General features: G+C 47.4%; 1 protein-coding gene across 2 annotated transcripts in view; it reads left to right on the top strand.

Annotated features, from left to right (window-relative positions):
- PLEKHO2 (pleckstrin homology domain containing O2) overlaps positions 1 to 13,803 on the top strand; it is a 36,510-nt gene extending 22,707 nt beyond the window's left edge. For both annotated transcript variants that reach the window (XM_031955385.1, XM_031955386.1), the window contains exons 4-6: positions 1,516 to 1,620; positions 5,291 to 5,389; positions 9,507 to 13,803. In XM_031955385.1, the coding sequence (XP_031811245.1) occupies positions 1,516 to 1,620; positions 5,291 to 5,389; positions 9,507 to 10,727 (1,425 nt within the window). In that variant the 3' untranslated portion in view covers positions 10,728 to 13,803. The remainder of the gene's footprint in view (positions 1 to 1,515; positions 1,621 to 5,290; positions 5,390 to 9,506) is intronic.
- The last annotated feature ends 4,397 nt before the right edge of the window (positions 13,804 to 18,200 follow it).

Below are 18,200 nucleotides of genomic sequence, written 5' to 3'. Positions count from 1 at the left end.
CTTCTTTGTAATATTATGTATTGTGTTTCATACATTTAAAAACATTCTTCTTAAAAGGGGTTCATAGGTTTGACTGGACTGCCAGAAGGGTTCACAGCATAAAAAAGATTTAAGAACTCTCTGTCCACATGATGTTCAATATTCCTGCTAGTAATCACAGGTGATGAGTACCTGAGTTTCACTTTCTCCATCTGTAAAATGGGAATAGTAAAGCTTCTGTTGATGCCTTCACAAAATATTCTATAAATTTCAGCCACTATCCTTAGATTAATTGGATATTTATTAATTTTTTGAGGGGCAGTTGGGGTTAAGTGACTTAAACAGGGTCACACAACCAATAAGTGTCAAATGTCTGAGGCAGGACTTGAACTCAGATCTACTTTACCCTCTAGCTGCTCCGAGGTTATTTGGTCATTAAATAAACTGAATATTCTTCTCTCCTTATCATTTCTCTTTGGTGGAAAGGGAGTCTATGTGCTGGAGGGTGTGTGGGGAGTGAAGGGGGAACTCTGCTACAGACCACCAAGCTCTTAAAGCAAAAGCACAGGATGGAAAGAGGGAAGACCCCAGAGTAAATATTTGAGAGAGGATGGGAGTCGGGACTTTGGAGTGATGATGAATGGCTAGGACAGACTGTAGTTGTTATTTGATGTCTTTTCTAAGCAGTCACCAGGGTAGGTCTTGAACCCAGGTTTCCAAACATTAAGCTGAGATTAAGGAGTATGTGCTTAGGGGAGCTAGCTTCCATTCTGCCACTATTGAATGGAGGTAAGTGTGGCCTCTAATAGAGAGTACTGGATTTGGTGTTGGAAGACCTGGGTGTAAATTCTGTCTCTGATGTTTACTAGTTGTTTTTTTGGGCCAATTGTACCCCCTCTCTGTGCCTCAGTTTCCTCAGTTTGATAAACAGGAATAACACATCCTATCTAATGGAGTGGTTGTGAGCCAAGAGCTCTTTGCAAACTTCAAAGTGCTATGTAGATGTCAGCTGCTATTATTTTTATTTAGCCCTGCAGGTCTTTCCACTCCATCATCTTTATTCTGCTTTTCCAATTGGGTACAGTCACAAGCTCCCTTAGAGTGCCCTTCCTGCCTCTCCCCAATTCTGTGCTCTTATTTCCCTCCCCCTCTTCTTCTCCTGTTTTCCTGCCCACTGCTCTTTTCCCACATGAAAGTATAAGGTGTTGTGCTTGACTCTGGCTGGGAGGTTAAAAAATATTGTAATTCCATTAATACTCCACTTCCTGAACATACAGATTCCTCAACCCTGGCTGAGGAACATGTGTGTATCTGAAAGATTATAATGGGTGTGTGTGTGTGTGTGTGTGTGTGTGTGTGTGTGTGTAGGGGGTGTGCATGTGTGTGGGGTGTGTTATGTGGGTATGTGGCCTGTGTGTGTACATGTGGGGGGAGAAGGGTGGAGTCTTACTTTCAAAGATAGTGTTCTCTGTCACCTTATAAATTGTGGTGGTAGACACATCTGAAGTCTGTTAAACTGTATTTATTTTCTCCTAGGTTCATGACATCAAATTCCAGGCTCAGAATGGGGAGGAGAAGGAATCCTGGATCAAAGCCCTCAATGAAGGCATCAACAAAGGCAAGAATAAAGCCTTTGATGAGGTGAGAATCCTAGGCTGGGACTGGAAAAGGTTTGGCGGTCATCTGGTCTGCTCCTCTCATTTTCCAGAGAAGGAAACTGAGTCCCAGAAAAGGGAAGTGTCTTGCTCTTTCTCTCTCTCCTTTTCTCTCTTTTTCCCTCCTATCTTCCTCTTTGACTCTACTCTCCTTTCCCTCTCCTTTCCTTTCCTCTTTGCCCCCTTCCCTTCCTTTCCCTTCCTCCTTTTCTCTCTTCTTCCTTAGTTCCATCTTTTGTCTTTATGACTGGTTAACAATAGAAAACAGTGAGTCTATCTCTGCTGGGCTCAGTGGGCAGGGCTGCCCAGAGGATGAGTGTGATTTTTGAGGAGAGGCCAGAGACAGCTCCATTAGCTTTGAAATCCACCCCAAACTGGGACACTAGGTGGTACAATGGATAGAGAACCAGCTCTGGAGTCAGGAGGACCTGAGTTCAGACATTTATTAGCTGTGTGACCCTATGTCAGTTAAACCCTATTGCCTTCCAAAAAGAAAGAAAAGGAAAGGAAAAAATATGAAGGGGGAAAATGGTACAAGCCAAACCTTTGGTTTCATTGGTATAGTGTATCCTGGCACAAGGAGGCTCCCTCTCCTAATGCGGATCAGCATCTTCCCGGGACTCATGCTCTTAGAATGTAGCCCGGTTCACTGAACAGTTACGGGATTTGCCCAGGGTCACAGTGGCAGGGGGAGCAAAGACAGGACCCAAACCCTGATTTTTATCCATTCCCCCACTTTGCCTCTCCTAAACCTTAAAACACCATCAAAAGGTAAGTTGTTGTTCCTTCCCCGAAAGGTCTTGCTCTGATAGGGTAATGGGGGGCCCACGCTGGGAAATCACAAATCCCTGAAATATTGAAAGTAAGTCTTGCTGTGGATTCCTTGGGACGAGGCCTTGCCCCCTGCCAAAGGCTTAAATACCAGGGAAGTAGCAGTTCACTAAACCTGTTATGGGTGAGGTGCAGCTTAGCTCAGGTTAGTCAGATCCCTTCCCATTGTTGGCTGCAGAAAGTGAGGATGCAGGATCAAGAAATCCCAGTATGGAAAGGCAGATATTCTGGTTCAGTGGATAGAGACCTGACCTTGGAGTTAGCAGTGTTTAAATTCAGTTCCCACTTTTGCCTTTGTGGTCCTGGGTGTCATTTTACCTTGGATGTTCTCCAGAACTGCAAGTTACAATGAAGTTGTTAGCTTGAGTTGGTGGAGAGAATTTCCATGCTAGACATTCCATAATAAAAATCGTAGGCTGGGAAAAAAATAAAAACCAAAAAATAGAGGCCATAGACTGTGGCCAAGGGAAAATCCAGTCCTGAGGACGAAGGGGCTCTGGGGCATTAGCCAAAAGCCAGCCTTGCCTTTGGGACCCTTAGAATTTATGGTGGGTCTTCTTTTTTTTTTTTTTTTTAAATAGCCTTTTATTTACAGGATATATACATGGGTAACTTTACAGCATTAACAATTGCCAAACCTCTTGTTCCAATTTTTCACCTCTTACCCCCCCCACCCCCTCCCCTAGATGGCAGGATGACCAGAAGATGTTAAATATATTAAAATATAACTTAGATACACAATAAGTATACATGACCAAAACATTATTTTGCTGTACAAAAAGAATCAGACTCTGAATTATTGTACAGTTAGCTTGTGAAGGAAATCAAAAATGCAGGTGGGCATAAATATAGGGATTGGGAATTTAATGTAATGGTTTTTAGTCATCTCCCAGAGTTATTTTTCTGGGCATAGCTAGTTCAGTTCATTAATGCTCCATTAGAAATGATTTGGTTGATCTCGTTGCTGAGGATGGCCTGATCCATCAGAACTGGTCATCTTCTAGTATTGTTGTTGAAGTATATAATGATCTCCTGGTCCTGCTCATTTCACTCAGCATCAGTTCGTGTAAGTCTCTCCAGGCCTTTCTGAAATCATCCTGTTGGTCATTTCTTACAGAACAGTAATATTCCATAATTTTCATATACTATGGTGGGTCTTCTGATATGATTGTAGCCATAGCTGCATGCCTTATTTCCTTCCTTTTCCCTCTCATGTTGGTGCTGAGACTTTGAAAGAGGAGCAACACTGTGGGCAGATGTGGGTTTTTACTGAGAATGTCAGCTTTTCCCTAGAGGATCATAAATTTTGCATTGGAAGAAAACTTAGAAGTCATTTATTGAAACCCTTTCTTCCCATTTTATAGATGAGGAAACTGAAGAAACATTAACAATTTTCCTCACATTGCATAGGTAGCGTGTGTAAGACTACCAATCCAGCCTTTTTCCCCACTGTATCATTTCCCCAGGAAGATCCCCACTGACTGAGGGCCTCGTGCCTTTGGCCCTCTTCCCCTTTGAGGAAGATAGATGATTGTGACCCACCTGCTGAGGGTGTTGGGGAGGTGATAGGTGGGTTTTGATCTCTTTGCTGCTGTTCCTGAGAGTGCTGCAAAACTCATGAAAGCTACGCTTAGACAGGGAAGGGGAGGGATTCCCACTATAGCAGGAGTGAGGTTCACATTCAGACCAGGGTAGACCTTTTCTTTCCCCTCCCCTCCCCTCTCCTTCCCTCCCTTCCCCTCTGTTCTTCTCTTCTCTCCTCCTCTCCCTTCTCTTGCCCCCTTTTTTCTTCTCCTCTCCTCTCTTCTCCCTTCCTTCCCTTTTCCTCTCCTCTCTTCTTCTTTCCCTTCTCCTTTTCTCCCCTTCCCTTCTTTCTCCTCTCCTTTCCTCCCTCTCTTCTCCTCTCCTCTTTTCTCCTTTTCTCTCCTTTTTCTCTCTCTTCTTTCTCCCACTCATTCTCTTTTCCTCTCCTATCTTCTCTCTTTTCCTCTCATCTCCTTTCCCTCTTTCTTTTCCTTTCCTCTTTTTCTCCTTCCCTTCCTTTCCCTTCCTCTCTGTCTCCCTTCTTCCTTCCTTCCATCCGCTTTCCTTGGTTTCTGTGCTATTTTAGATGGAGACACTGCCTACTGTATCTGAAGCAGGAGCCTGGCGTCCGGGCTGCATCCCGTGGTGGACAGCTTCCTGCGAGTGCTTGGGAAGTGCCGGGCAAGGCCAGGGCTCCAAGTCAGGGCCTGCAGTACAGCTTTTTAGTGAATGTGACAGAAAGTGTCACTCCAATGCAACTTTGGGGCCATAGAGATGCTGTCTCTGTCATATAGATGTCGGGACCTGCTGCAGTGCTGCTCCTCGTGCCCCCAGAAGGGCTTGAGGTGATGAGGAGAGGTGGCCAGGGCAGCAAGTAGGGACACCCTGTGCTTCCCTCACAGCTTGTCTTAAGCACTACCTTATATACACACACACACCTACATACACATATCTCTATATCTCTATATAGCTTATCTTAAGTACTACCTTCTCTCTCTTTCTATCTATATATCTACACACACACACACACACACACACACACACACACACACACATTCACACATACATACATGCCATCTCCTCCAATAGTCTCTTGAGGCTTGGTTTCATTTTTATTTTTATATTCTTAGTACCTAAAATAGGACCCAATCTATAAATTAATCTATAGATATCATCTATATATCAGTAAGTATGTGTTAATTGATTGGAGTAATTTAGATTGGATTTAATTCCAGATCTGTTTTTTTTTCTTCTTTCTAAGGCTTTGAGCAGATAACCAACTCTACCATTCCCATTTTCAGGTTAAGGTGGACAAGAGCTGTGCCCTGGAACACGTGACCCGGGATCGGGTGAGAGGGGGACAGCGCCGCCGGCCACCCACAAGAATCCACCTGAAAGAGGTAAGGACCTGTTCAGGATGTGGGTGGGCCCTTCAGCTGTAACTGAGGGCTGGGCACCCCCCCCTGTCTTCTCCTTCTCTATTAGTACTCCTTTCCCCCAACCCCCTCTTCCCCCTCCCCCCACACACCAAGGGTGACTACAATACATTCAGCCAGGAAGGAGAGTGGGGGTTGTATGGCTCCTTTGTCACCAGACAACAGCTGGTGAGGTCTGGGGGGCCAGCATCCCCAGAGATTAGGGCTTTGTCCATTAGAATCCCCTCATCCTGGGGAAGGGGGAAGGGTCAGTATCAGTATCAGGCACAGGATAGTGCCTGGTACAGGACCACACTGTGGCTTTGTCCTGGGCCCTTGGACAGTAGTGTCCTTGAGGCCTGGGGCCGGGATCAAAGGCCATATACCTCTGTGAGATGAACCAGGGTCGTGGGAGGGATGGCTGTGAGAATGTGTGTGCATTCATTTGTGAATCTCCAGTGTGTGTTTGTGTGCCTGAGAGGGTGTGCTTGCATATTGTAACTTTGTGTGCCTTTTAGCACTTTTAGCCTTTTAGTTATTGTTTTAGAAACAATAACAGGACATTTATTAAGCACCTACTATGTGCTGAGAAGACAAGTTAAAACAAAGGCAATTCCTGCCCTCAAAGAGTTTACAGTCTAATAGAGGAGGAAGATAAAACACAAAAGGTAGATGAAAATGGGGAGGGAGAGAGAATGAGAGGAGGTCCTGGAGCAGGGGGGCATGATGGAGAGTTCCAAGAAAGTCCAGAAGTCCAGAGAGAAGAACTATTCTGAGATGTGTGTGTGTATCTGTGAGCCTGTCCAAGAGGCTGCATTTATTGTCTAAACATTTATTCAGTAAGTGCTTTGGGGGAGGGGGAGTTAAATGGCACAGTGGGTAGAGCATTGGCCCTGAAGGCAGGAGGACCTGAGACACTTAACACTTCCAGCTGTGTGACTTACCCCCAAGTCACTTACCCCCAATTGCCTCAGCAACAAAACAAAATGCTTTCTGAAGGATGATTTGGAGAAAAGAAGAGACTTGAGGAAAGAGAGAAATGAGGAGGCCATTAGCAATATTGGGACAGTATCTCAGTGTCCCAAAGTCTAAGAAGAGAGAATTCTAACTGGGAGGGTCTGATAAGCAGTGTTGAACAGGTCAGAAGATGGGGGGAGAAGCTATGAGATTTGGCAATGTGGATATCGTGAGTGACCTTTGAGAGGAGCAGTTGGTGGGGTAATTAGGTGGTTTAGTGGCTAAAGCACTTGAATTCAGATCTGACCTCAGACATTTACTGTGTGATGCTGGGCAAGTAATTTAACCCTAACTGATTTGAGAGAGAGACAGACAGACAGACAGACACAGAGAAAGAGAGAGAGAGAGAGAGAGAGAGAGAGAGAGAGAGAGAGAGAGAGAGAGAGAGAGAGAAGGAAGAGAGGGCAATGGGAATAGATCACTCATTGTAGCAGGTAGTTTGGGTGTGGAAGGAAATAAAGAAATAGGATCCTGGCCAGAGGAGGAAGTGAAGATTTTTTCCAAAATTGAGAAAAGCTGATCATATTTATGGGCAGGAGAGGAGCTGGTAAAGTTATTGGAGAGAACAAAAGGTACTAAGTCTCATTGAGGATAGAACAGCCTTGGAGATCAGGGCAAGAGGCAAGAAGAAAGGAAGGATATTTAAGTGTCTTTGTGGATGTGCAGTTGGAGAGAATCTCTGAGTCTTAAGAGTTTTTTCAGTTGTGTAGTAAGAGTGTCCCTGTTCAGATCACAAGAACCTGAAAGAACTTCTCAGGAGACAGTAGCATCCTGGGTACAGAGAAGGGGTCCCTGCTTTGCAGAACATTCCCAGACTCCCCAAAAGTCAGGGAGGGCCCAGACAAATCATCGTGTTCCAGGTCTACAGAACCCTCAAGACAGGCAGGGAGGTGGGAAGAAGAGGGACTTTTGGGTAGGTTTATTATGCAACTGTTTTCTTTCCTCCTGAAAATAAACTGTGGTTTGGGGGTTGGCCCTTACTTAACCTTTGGATTTCTCTTATATTTGTGACTGTTCATTCTTCCCTTAGGGAGAATGATCCCCTGGAAAAAAGGCCTGAGGACTCAGGATTAGGAATTGCTTGGGAATAGCGGTGCCAGTTCACAGAGCCAAGACAGGGCACCTCAGAGCAGGGTCTCTGGGGAAACTACTGAGCTGCTGTTTTTTTTCTTCTAAATAGGACCCTAATTCATAACAACTTCCTGTCTATGACATGCAGTGCCTGGTTTCTACCCAGACCCTTGTGAAATCTGGGAGAGGAAAGGGGAGCATGTCTTCCCTTCCCACTGACACATCCCATCAGGCACAATGCACTTGCCCTAGAAGGTCTGACATACCTGAGTTTAGAAGGAGAAAGATGAAGTCTGTTAAGAAAAAGGCTTGGGAAGGGAATGAATTTTTTATTTATGTATTTTTTGAAGAGAATGAATTTTGCAGCTGATCGTTTGTAGAATATATCCTTTCTCTTGTGCCTCAGTTTCTTCCCATATGTAGCAATATAACTAGACATAGGGTGGTTGGAGCAGGAGGCCTAGACAGAGCTTGGATGGAATCGCAGAGGGCATCTACTGATCCAGGAGCCCCTCCCTCACATCTGAAGTAGGGGAAGAAAAGTAGGGGTTGGGTAGGAAAAAACCCCAAACAAACCTTACACGAGGAAGAAAGAGGCACCAGGCAAGAGTATAAGAATGGAGAGGGGGAATGGGGAGCAGGATTGACATTTAGTTGGGTCAGGTCTTAGAAAATAGGCCTTTATTGAATAACTTGGATATTTCCCACTTTTCTTACTAATGATATTTATGAAGCTCACAAGACCATGAAAAATCTCAAGGAATTTTAGAGCTCAGAGGAACCTTATTGACCCTCTTGTCTAAAAGATTCATTTTCCATATGGGGAAACTGAGGCTCACAGAGAGGTGACTTGTCTCAGTCACATAATATGTGACTGGGATCTGGGATTAGGACCCAGGTGTCCCGAGTAGTCTTTTTTGTCAATATTTACAAAGTCTTTTCCTGGCCATCTTCTTGATAACTTTCCGACTGTTGCCATGGTGTCTTCCTTGATTTGCATGTGACTCAGTGGGCTTATTGTTCTTATTCAAAACTCTTCCTCACTAGAGTAATGTTACTGTCCATGATGCCTTGGAAATGTTCCTTTCACCCACTCCCCCAAGACTGCGGTGCTGTGAAGCTGATGTGAGCAACGTCCCCCCAGATTGTCAGGGAGAAGCCATGACTCCATGGATCCTGCTCAGTCTCATTCTCTCCATTTTACCCCCCAAATACAAACTAAATCCACTGAATTGTAGGCTAAACTGCCTGCTTGTGAGCCTGACTCAGAAGAAATTAAGCCAAAGCTCCAGAGGAGATAGTCCCAGAGTCACAGAAACCTTAGCAGTTCCCTAGTGGAAAATGAGGTCACCAAGCTCAGTCAATTATGTGACCCATGCCTGTGAGCCTACTGCTTGGGGGCCTGAGCTTGGTGCATCCCCTGAGCTTGGGAGTTCTAGCTGGGGAACATCGGTCCCTTGGGAATAGGGGTCCACCGGGTTGCCCAAAGAAGGGCAAACTGGCCTGGGTCAGAAATGGAGCTTGCTAAATAAAGCTTTTGTGCCAGTCAGCAGTGGGATTGGGTCAGTGGGTGGCTGTTCCACTTCCAGCCTGGCAAGATAAGGAGACTCAGCCTCCACAAAAGCCCCCCAAACACCAAAGAAAAAAGCCCTCGAGTCAGACAGTTGCTAAGAGATCTGGCTCTAGAACCCAGTTCCCCTGCTTCTCAGCTCAATGCTCTTTTTCGGTTTATAATTATTATAAATAATAAACTCCATCCTTCCTTTCTATTCCAGGGCCTCTAGAATATTATAGAATCTTGTTGTGGGGGGAGTGGGGGGGCAGTAGAACAGGATAATGTCAGTGTCTGCTAACCCCAAACTTACCTAGAGTGATTGCTTGATCCCCCTGACTCGGGTGACCTTTGGGAAGAGGGTTAATGCCATTTGTAAGCTGTCCTTGTCACTCCCTGCCTTGCCTTGAATGATGTGAACTGGGGAAGGTGACAGTCTGTATTCTGCTTCTCCCCAATCAGGTGGCCAGTGCTGCGTCCGATGGACTGTCGAGGCTGGACCTTGATGTGCCAGACAGCGAGCCCCCCTCCTTCACTCCCAGCAACAATATCAACGACCCGTCCCCTACCGAGATACCTCGACCGCCCATGCCTCCAACCAAACCCGCCCAGGACCCAGAGAAGCCAAATGTGGATGGGAGTGCTGAAAAGTCAGGGGCAGAGGAGAGCCCCCCAGCTCCCACGGCTGAAACCGCCCAGGACCACCCTGAGCACCAGGGCGCGGCCGAAGCCCCCGAGGAGGGCCTGGGAACTTCAGCCCTCCAGGAGGGGGGCAGTAAAGAGAATCTGATGGAAGGAAACAGGGGCTCAGAAAAGCCTCCTGAGCCACCTCCGAAGGTCCAGCTTGACAAACTGAAAGTAAGCTGGGAAAATCCCAGCCCAGAGCCCCCTACCCCTGCTGGCAAAGATTCAGAGCAACCCACCGGTTCAGAGACTGCCGCTTCCAAGGAGGGGGGGAAACCCCCAACCCCTCCACCAAAGATCCTGTCTGAGAAATTGAAAGCATCTCTGAAGGGCCTTGAGACTCCCAGTCAAGACCAGTGTCAGGGCTCACAGGCTGCCAAGGCTCCGGATCCCGATCCAGGTCATTCCCAAGTTTCAGTGAATGGCGTGGCTGACAGTCCCAATGGAGCTGAGCCCAGTCTGGAGGCAAGTCTGCAGAGAGCCGGGGAGGAGAGAGCTGACCCGAAAAGTCCCCCGAAGGAGGACCAGGGGCGGCTGACCTCTGCAGAGCCCAGCCCGACTTCCTTGGAGAGCAAGGGGGCCCAGGAGGGCTCGGGAGCGACCCTCCAGGATGGATCCCCCACACTGCCATCGCTCCAGCCCCGATGTGCCTCCCTTGGGAACCTGCTGACCGAGAGTGACAAGGGTCAGGGCCTGCCCCTGGACAGGTGCCAGCTGGTCAAGATAGAGAAGAAGGTGACCTTTGAAAAGGAAAAGACTGAGCAGCTCTTGAGCCAGGTTCTAGGCAGAGAGCTGGAGCATGCTCAGGAGGGAAATGGACCCCCTGTCAATGCCGAGACGTTGCTCAACCAGGCAGTAGAGCAGCTGAGGCAAGCGACTCAAGTCTTGCAAGAGATTAAGGTTTTGGAACTGAACAAGGAACCATCAACCACTCTGACAGAGAAGCAGAAAGAAAAGCAGAAGGACTTGGTGACTCTGTATAGAAGAAGTGCTCCCTAGGGCATGCTTAAGCACTTTTTTCCCTTTTTTTTTTTTCCCTTTTATGGTCTCCCTCAAAATTTTTATTCACCAATGCTGTTGCTGGGCCAGCAGATAGTCCTAAGTCTGGGCTTGGCCCTACCCCTCGTCCAGTCACTTTCTTAGCAATGTCCCCTTTCCTCTTCTCCTGAATGCTCTCTTTCTAGTGAAGTCTTCTCTTCGTTGACGTGGCACAGAAAGTTACCACTGCAGAAGGATGACAACCTGTCAATCACGTGTCTCCATCTTGCAGCCCTGCAGGGTCTCCATCTAACCCCAAACAGCTGGACACGGCCAGAATGCCTCAGGGTGCTCTGCTCAGACACAGGGAAGGGGATCCTTCTGGGGGGGGGCCGTGAACATCCAGGCTCATCTCTGCTGTGTCCCCTCACCTTCTGGCCGTCTGCATGGTCATCTGAAGATAAAATCAGGCTGGGTGGAGGATCAGTCAGGAGAGGAAAGCAAAAAAGAACAGTAGCCCCCTCTAGCTGGTCTGGAAATTCTGCTCCCCCTCCTCTCAGTGGGGAGTTGTCTGATGGGGCCCGACCTTACATCCATGGCTGGGGTCTAGGGCTGGGGCTTTCCCAACACGGTCTAGGCTAGGATTATTGATCACTAGCCTAAGAGAGCTGTTAAGTCTGGAACAATTTAGCCAGAATTCATCAGGGATTAATGGTCCCTGTAGACTACACAGGTGTATTTCTTGGGATGTGATTCCCTCTGCCCTTGTCCTGATATCCTACATGGGCAGTGTAGAGAGATATGAATGACAATAATGTCTGCTACCCACTCAGGGAGAAAAGTCATGGCTGCCTTTGACTGTTCTTAATGTCTCAATATTTGTCTTAGCCACTTTGATTTAGCTTTGGGTCCATTATTAGTCATAGGTCCTGAAGGGGTTGGGAAGCGTGCAAGAGTTTACATTCTGAGCTTCAGGACACATCATCATCACTTTGTTGTGTCCTTTGGGAAAAGGGAGATTGGGTGCAACTTCACTTCCAAATGCTCAAGGATTTCCTAGGTGGACCATCTACTTATGCTTAGCAAAAAAGAGTTTGAGTCTTTCTACTTTTTGATTCCTAAAACTCGAACAGTTGAGCTGAGACCCTTTCACAGGCTGGGAATTGCTGCTGCAGAATAAGAGATGAGGAGGAAGAGTGTGGGTTGCCCTTCGGGGACCAATTAACCATGGAGTGCTGAGCCATCACAGGTTTCCATGGTTCTCTTTGGAAGGGCTCTCAAGGGTTTATCTGGTTCATCCCCCTACTTTGGTGCAGGATGGTGATCCAGGTTGTCCAACTTCTTAAATTCTTGTGTTAGTTTCAATTCTGGACACTCCAACAAAAGAACCTTTTTTTATTTTTATTTTTTTAAGACTGCAAAATAAACTCACTTCCAGGAGGATCATAATTTTTGTCCTCCTTGAGTGACATTTACATTTATGCCATTTATACACTTAGTCTCCTCCCTTCACCTGGATTGGTTCAGTAGACATCAGGATGTCAGTCAGGCCATTTCTTGTAAATGACCACAAACATTCCTTTGAGTAGTGTTAGTTCTAGCAATTGAATGGATGGAATTTGTCCTGGGAATGAGTAATTCCTCTCGGTCCCACCAGTGGATAACCGGGCCAGGCCCTGCCAGGAAAGGGATCTTTAGTGATTTCCACCAAGGTCATTGTGTAAGATCTGGGATAGAGTTGGGCCTTGTGATTTGTGTCCCATCCATCTTTCTCCCTCCTAATCCCTCACCTACTTTCCCACTGGGATGGAAACTTGGATAATTCAGTGGGAAAAAGAAGAACCGGTGAAGTGATAGGAATTCCATCTCCCTCACCTTTCTCTCCCCAGCCTCAAAACTGTCTATTCTTCCAGGGTTTGGAGGCACCGGGAGGGGTGAGGAGGTGGAGGGGAGATGTCCCAGTCAGCTTGCCGTGTGTGTCACTACGGATTATTCACTGTCTCTCTCCCTTCACCAACTGAGACCAGACTCTGCATGTTCAGAAGCGGTTCTTGGTATCAATCAGCTGCTGCCCCGGAACAGCCTGGGTCTCAACATCCCCAGGTGTATGCAACCAGTAGTTACCTGTTATAGCCACAGACTGCCTGCTTGGGGGCTTATCCCGTTCTGGAAATTTCACAAAAGGCCCTCCAAAGTCTGTGCTGGGTTCATAAATTTTCCAGAAAAAAAAATTTTTTTTTGCATGAGCACTTTTTGTTTAGTGAAGGATTAAAAAAAGAACGCAGCCACAGACCTTCCTAATAATGCAGCACCTGGCGCAGTGCCTTGCACAGAGTGGTCATTTAACATTGAAATGGGCTGGCCTTTGTCGAGCACTGGCATTGGCTACAGCAGAAATTAGCAATGCAAGTTGATGCCTTATTTACTGAAATTTTATCTTGTAATGCAAGATATGGCCATGAGTAAGTTGGCTTTTCTCCAAAGTGGTGCTGGAGTTATGGGGTTTAATTGGACTCATTCATAGAATTCTGCTTCCGAGAGGAATGTGGGAACCTGTTTGCCGACAGTTGTTAGTTCCCTCTAAATTTGAGGTGCAGACCTCAGGTCTTTGTAACACTCAGGGCTGAGTGGGAATGGGAGAGGGGATGGATCTCCTATTCCTGGAAGTCACTGTAGGGCCTCCAGTCACTGGGAAGTGACAGTAAGTGGGGCTCAGAGAGAAAAGGATGGGGGTCTCCAGGAGGTGGGTTCCTGGGGGAGGCACAGGCCTATGTTTTTTGTAATTAAGAGCCAATGTGTACATTATACAAAGGATTCCCACCGTCTTCTTTTTCCCCATGGAGACGTCCTTCCCGACCTCTGCCTCTCTAGGGGGGCTATGCTTCTAAAAACAGAATCATTGGTCTCCATTGATCTGTTGGGTATCAGCTCCACATATAGTGCTCTCCTTTCTTAATGAAAGAGGTCCTGGAAAGGGGTGAGGCGATAACAAATGTGAATGATGGGGAGGAGGAGGAGAACTAGCATCCAACGACTTTTGCTTCTAGAGCACAACTTAATTTTTGAGAGTTGGCAATAAAACCCCTTTTTAAGTATGTCTCTGCCCTGAAACTGTTTGTTGGGGACAAGACTGTCAGCTGGGGAGAAGGGGTGACCAGAGGACTTAGGACCAAAGTCAGAGCCCTAGGGGACACCAGGGCTTGAGTGCTGACCTTTGCTTGGTAATGTCTCTGGAACAGAAGGGTCCTTCTCCTCCTTTGCCAGTTCGGGTCCTGAGAGCCCGTGCTTGGAGAGATTCATTAGCCCTTCTTTCTCAGCTCGCCTGCAAGTGCTTTGCCTTTTCTCGAGTCTTCCTTCTGGACTAAAGCCAGGCTCCTCCTTCCAATTTCCCCCTGAGTTTGTGCTGCTGTTATCGTTCTGAACCCATGAAGGGGAATTCATTCCTGTACCGGAGCTGGTGACCGCAGCAAGTGACAGCCCTGGGGATCTCCCCTCCTCCCAGCCATCAGTACAGCAGCGAGGAATGGCTCATGGGCTTTATGGTCGCCCACCCCCCATTTACATCTTCCCTGAGACTCCAGGCCCCAGGTCAGGCAGGACCGTGGTGGGAACGTGACCTGCAGGAGTGAGGCAACATCCACTAGTCAGGACGACCTCCCTTCACTGAACCAGAAAGCTCAGGCTTGTGGAAGCCGGCTCTCGCACTGGGCACTGCCTTCCGGAGCCCGTGGCCCATGTGTGTCGTTCAGGGCCCCAGTCTATGAAGCCTGGTGGCTGGAGGAGGAGAGACCTTGCAAGGGCCCTGAGGAGCTGGGAAATGGGTGGCTCAGCTCCCCCGAGTCAGTGGGTGTATTATAGGGCAGGAAGGGAACTCTCGATTCTTTTGAACCTCATAGCAGTTAGGGTTGGGATAGGGGAGCCAGTGGCAGGTATTTTTAGGCCAATAGAAGCCTACTACATTCAGAGGAAATAAATAATTTTCCATTAAAAAACACTAAAAGATTATTTCTCAGCGGTTTTAAGTCCCGGATGTTTGCAGAGGGTGAGGTTTTTGACGGTACCAAGGGGAAACTGAGGGAGAAAGCTCCACGGGCTGGGGAGCAGCGTAGTGAGTTGGGGGGGAGGGATGGGTTCTTCAGGATGGGCTTGGGGTCCCCCTTCTCCTGAGCTCCAGGAGGTACCAGGAGCAAGGGGGCGAGGGTGAAGGCAGGGATGCTCCCCTCCTACTCCCTGAAACCATACCGCGGAGGAGCACCTCGCATGGCTGAAGCTCTCTCAGTCGCTGGGCTGGGAGGAGCCAGAGCCGGCCTGTTCCTCTCCACCCCACCCCCTCCTTTCCTCTGAGGACCCAGAGTCTCCCCTCACCCCAGCCAGCTCTGCAGTTTAGGGCAGCTCAGAGCTGCAAGGCGCAGGAGGGAATGTTCCCTTATAAGGATAACTACAATGTCATGATGAAACTGTGACCCTGTCCTGCCCCAGCCCCCTCCGGCCCACCCCCAGGCCCTCCTGCTGCTGAGGGGGAAGGGGAAATGAGTGTGTTACAAGGACTGCAGCTGACAGATAGCAGGCGCGGGGAGCATCAGCTGAGGCCCCACTCACCACAGGAACTCGCACACGAGGCCCCGGCCGCCCCTTTCCTCTTCCTGCAAAGAGCAGAGGCCCCGGGAGCAGCCCTCAGAGCCCGGGGCCGCCTCGCCAGCTGAGGGGATGGGCTTCCTGGCCTTCCAGAGCCAAGAAAAACAGGGAGGGAGGGAGGGAGGGAGGGCTGAAACCTCACGGGGGCTTTCCAGAGGTTCTGGGCCGAGCGGCCTCTTGGGCAGGGGAAGGCAAAGCTGGGAGGCCGGAGCTCGGAACTGAAGGGACCCAGTTTCTGAATCTGCGTCCGACTTGTCTGTCCCTCAGGCTTCAGGTTCACACTTCCCACCCAAACTGCCCCAGACCCCTCAAGCTTCAATTTCAGGCTTTCCAGTGGCCTAGCCTCGCACTCCAAACGCATGCCCCACAATGCTCCTTGAATTGATAAAATTGCAAAGGCAAATTGGACTCTAAAATCTCCTGACACGATATCTGGTCCTCTCAGGTCCCCATATTCTGCACCTTTCGGGGCCTCTCCTGACTTGGTGCTGAGTCCCAGCCAGCCCCTTTCCCGCTTCCCTTAGCTCCCCAGTCCCTCCTCTCCTATGCAGTTAATCTGATCAGAGATTGAGAGAATGTTGGGGCTGAAGTCGCTTCCCCACTGTAATAGAATTAGTCAATGGCAAACCTAGGGCTTAAATCCCAGGTATTTTAATTCCTAGGTTCATGAAATCCTAGGTTAAAGGCCAGAAGGGCCCTTCATTTTATAGCTGAAGAAATGGAAGCCCGGGAAATTCTAGTGATTTACCTAAACTCATAGAGCTGGGATTTGGACCCACGTCATCTGACTTCAAATTCAGCTTTCCACAGCATACCTTCCCCACCCCTTTGCAGAGTTTCCTCCAGCAAACCATCTGCTCATTCGTGCCGTGGAGTTGATTACTAGTGGATGACAGATTAATTTGTTATCTGTCCTAGGTGATAAATTAATATTTTAACAGTGGCCTTCAATGCCTTAAACCAAAGAAGTGATTAATGGGGAAATTCCTGGTACTGTCACAGGATGTTGGGGAAGGAAGTTTGGGGGCAGGCAGTACAAACGCAACATGCCTAAAATCATATTAGTAGAGAACCACCCACTCTGTCTCAGCGTACCCTCTGGTTTTGTTGATATCTAATGGAGCTATCAGAGCCCTTAACTCAATGCGAGTAGAGGAAAGATGATCTCCCCTCCATATATTTTGCTGGAAATTTCACTATTTTATGTTAAAACCATTTATTTTGAGTGTCATTCTAGAAGACAGTTTGCTTGGGTGGGAGAGAGCAGCAGAGTATGGGGGAATGATGATTCAGCAAAGAAAAGCTGGACAAATGAGTAGAACTAGTAAAGCAACCTGAGCCTAGAGCAGGGCTTCTTAAACATTTCCACTTGTGACCCATTAAATTGTTATATGACCCTGCATATATAGGTATGTGAAATAAGTATACAAATCAAACATTTACTGATAATAAATCATCATTCCATGACCTCCACATCCAGGTACATAACTCCTTGCAGTTTTGGAGTGTTGGAGTCCTTTCCTTGAAATCAGGACCCATCAGACATCTCTGCAGAGCAAATCAAGAACCGGAGGCATCTTTCATAGATGAAGAAAGATCTTAGCAAATGACCCAAAAAGAGTGGTTGTGAGATGAGAGCAGATAGGGAGTTGGGGTCTTGTTCTTGAAAGAACTGAGGAGGTAGAGCTTGGATCCCAGAAAGATGGCACCAGACAGTGAGACCCTGCAGCCCCTGGATAGATTAGACCAAGATGCAAGATGGTACTGAGAGCAGAGAGCCAAACCTGTGATGGACAGCCAGAAGTCCAGGAGAAGATTTTTAGGGCCTTCATAGGGAAGTACTTTTCTTATACTGGAACTAGGAGAGAGCCTCAGAAGGGCTAGAGTTTCAGTGAATATCCAGTGCAATCTAAGACCAACAATATCTTGGAGATCTGGGTAGGAAACAGGTTTTGGGAGGGACCCAAAGTTACCCCAAGCTTGGAAGTGTTGGAAGCATTACCAATCTAAATATGAATTTGACTAAAAATTTGAGAAACCTTCTTTAGTATCCAACCTTGGTGAGGTTGAAGAGAGCAAAAGAACCTGGGTGGTAGATTTTGAGCCAACCATTCATTGAATATTGAAGTGAGAATTAGGACTTTTGGAACATTTACTTCCTGATTTTCTTTGATTTTGTGTATGTGTGGTCCATGTTGTCCATTCATTCCTAGTAAAAATTTCTTCCCACCCCCCAAAATACTTTATTTCATGTTGATATAAAGAAAAAGATAGTTTTTCCTGAGTGAGTCGGGGAAAGGGAGGATCTGTGCTTCCAGTGGCCAGGTGAAGTCCTGACAATAGAAATGGTCCTACTTCCAAACCTGCGGGCAAGGGACAAATGTCAGGGTGAGAATCCAGAAAGAGCTAGAAACGGCCCCACTGTGGACAGCCTCTCTTTGGTGGTGGGGATGAGGAAGGACTCACAGTAGGGATATGGAGAAGCTTGGGCATGGGCTTAGTGGGAGAAACTGAAACAATAGCATTAAATTGTCCTATGGCATTGGATTGTCTCATCACTGTGCACTGCTTGGCGCTCAATATCCTCCATAATCTGGTCCTATTCTGTCCATATATCACAGCATAATGCAAAGACGGCTGGACCCAGCCAGGGTCCATAGAGATGTGGTTTGGTTGTTGCCTCTTCCAACTGTGTGGCTTCTGGCAAATTAATTAGCCTTTCTGAACCACAGTCTCCTCATCCATAAAATGGGGACAATAATTTTACTGTTTTCTTCACAGGGTTATTATGTAGAAAACATTGCAAAGAGGAAAGAAATGTGATTTAGCATCCAGGACAGCCTCTTCATTTGTTCCCCA

The sequence above is a fragment of the Sarcophilus harrisii genome, chromosome 2 (assembly GCF_902635505.1).
Source record: "Sarcophilus harrisii chromosome 2, mSarHar1.11, whole genome shotgun sequence".
In the NCBI taxonomy this organism is placed as follows: domain Eukaryota; kingdom Metazoa; phylum Chordata; class Mammalia; order Dasyuromorphia; family Dasyuridae; genus Sarcophilus; species Sarcophilus harrisii.
The sequence above is the reverse complement of the archived record's forward strand: the minus strand, read 5'-3'. Positions and strand labels throughout refer to the sequence as shown.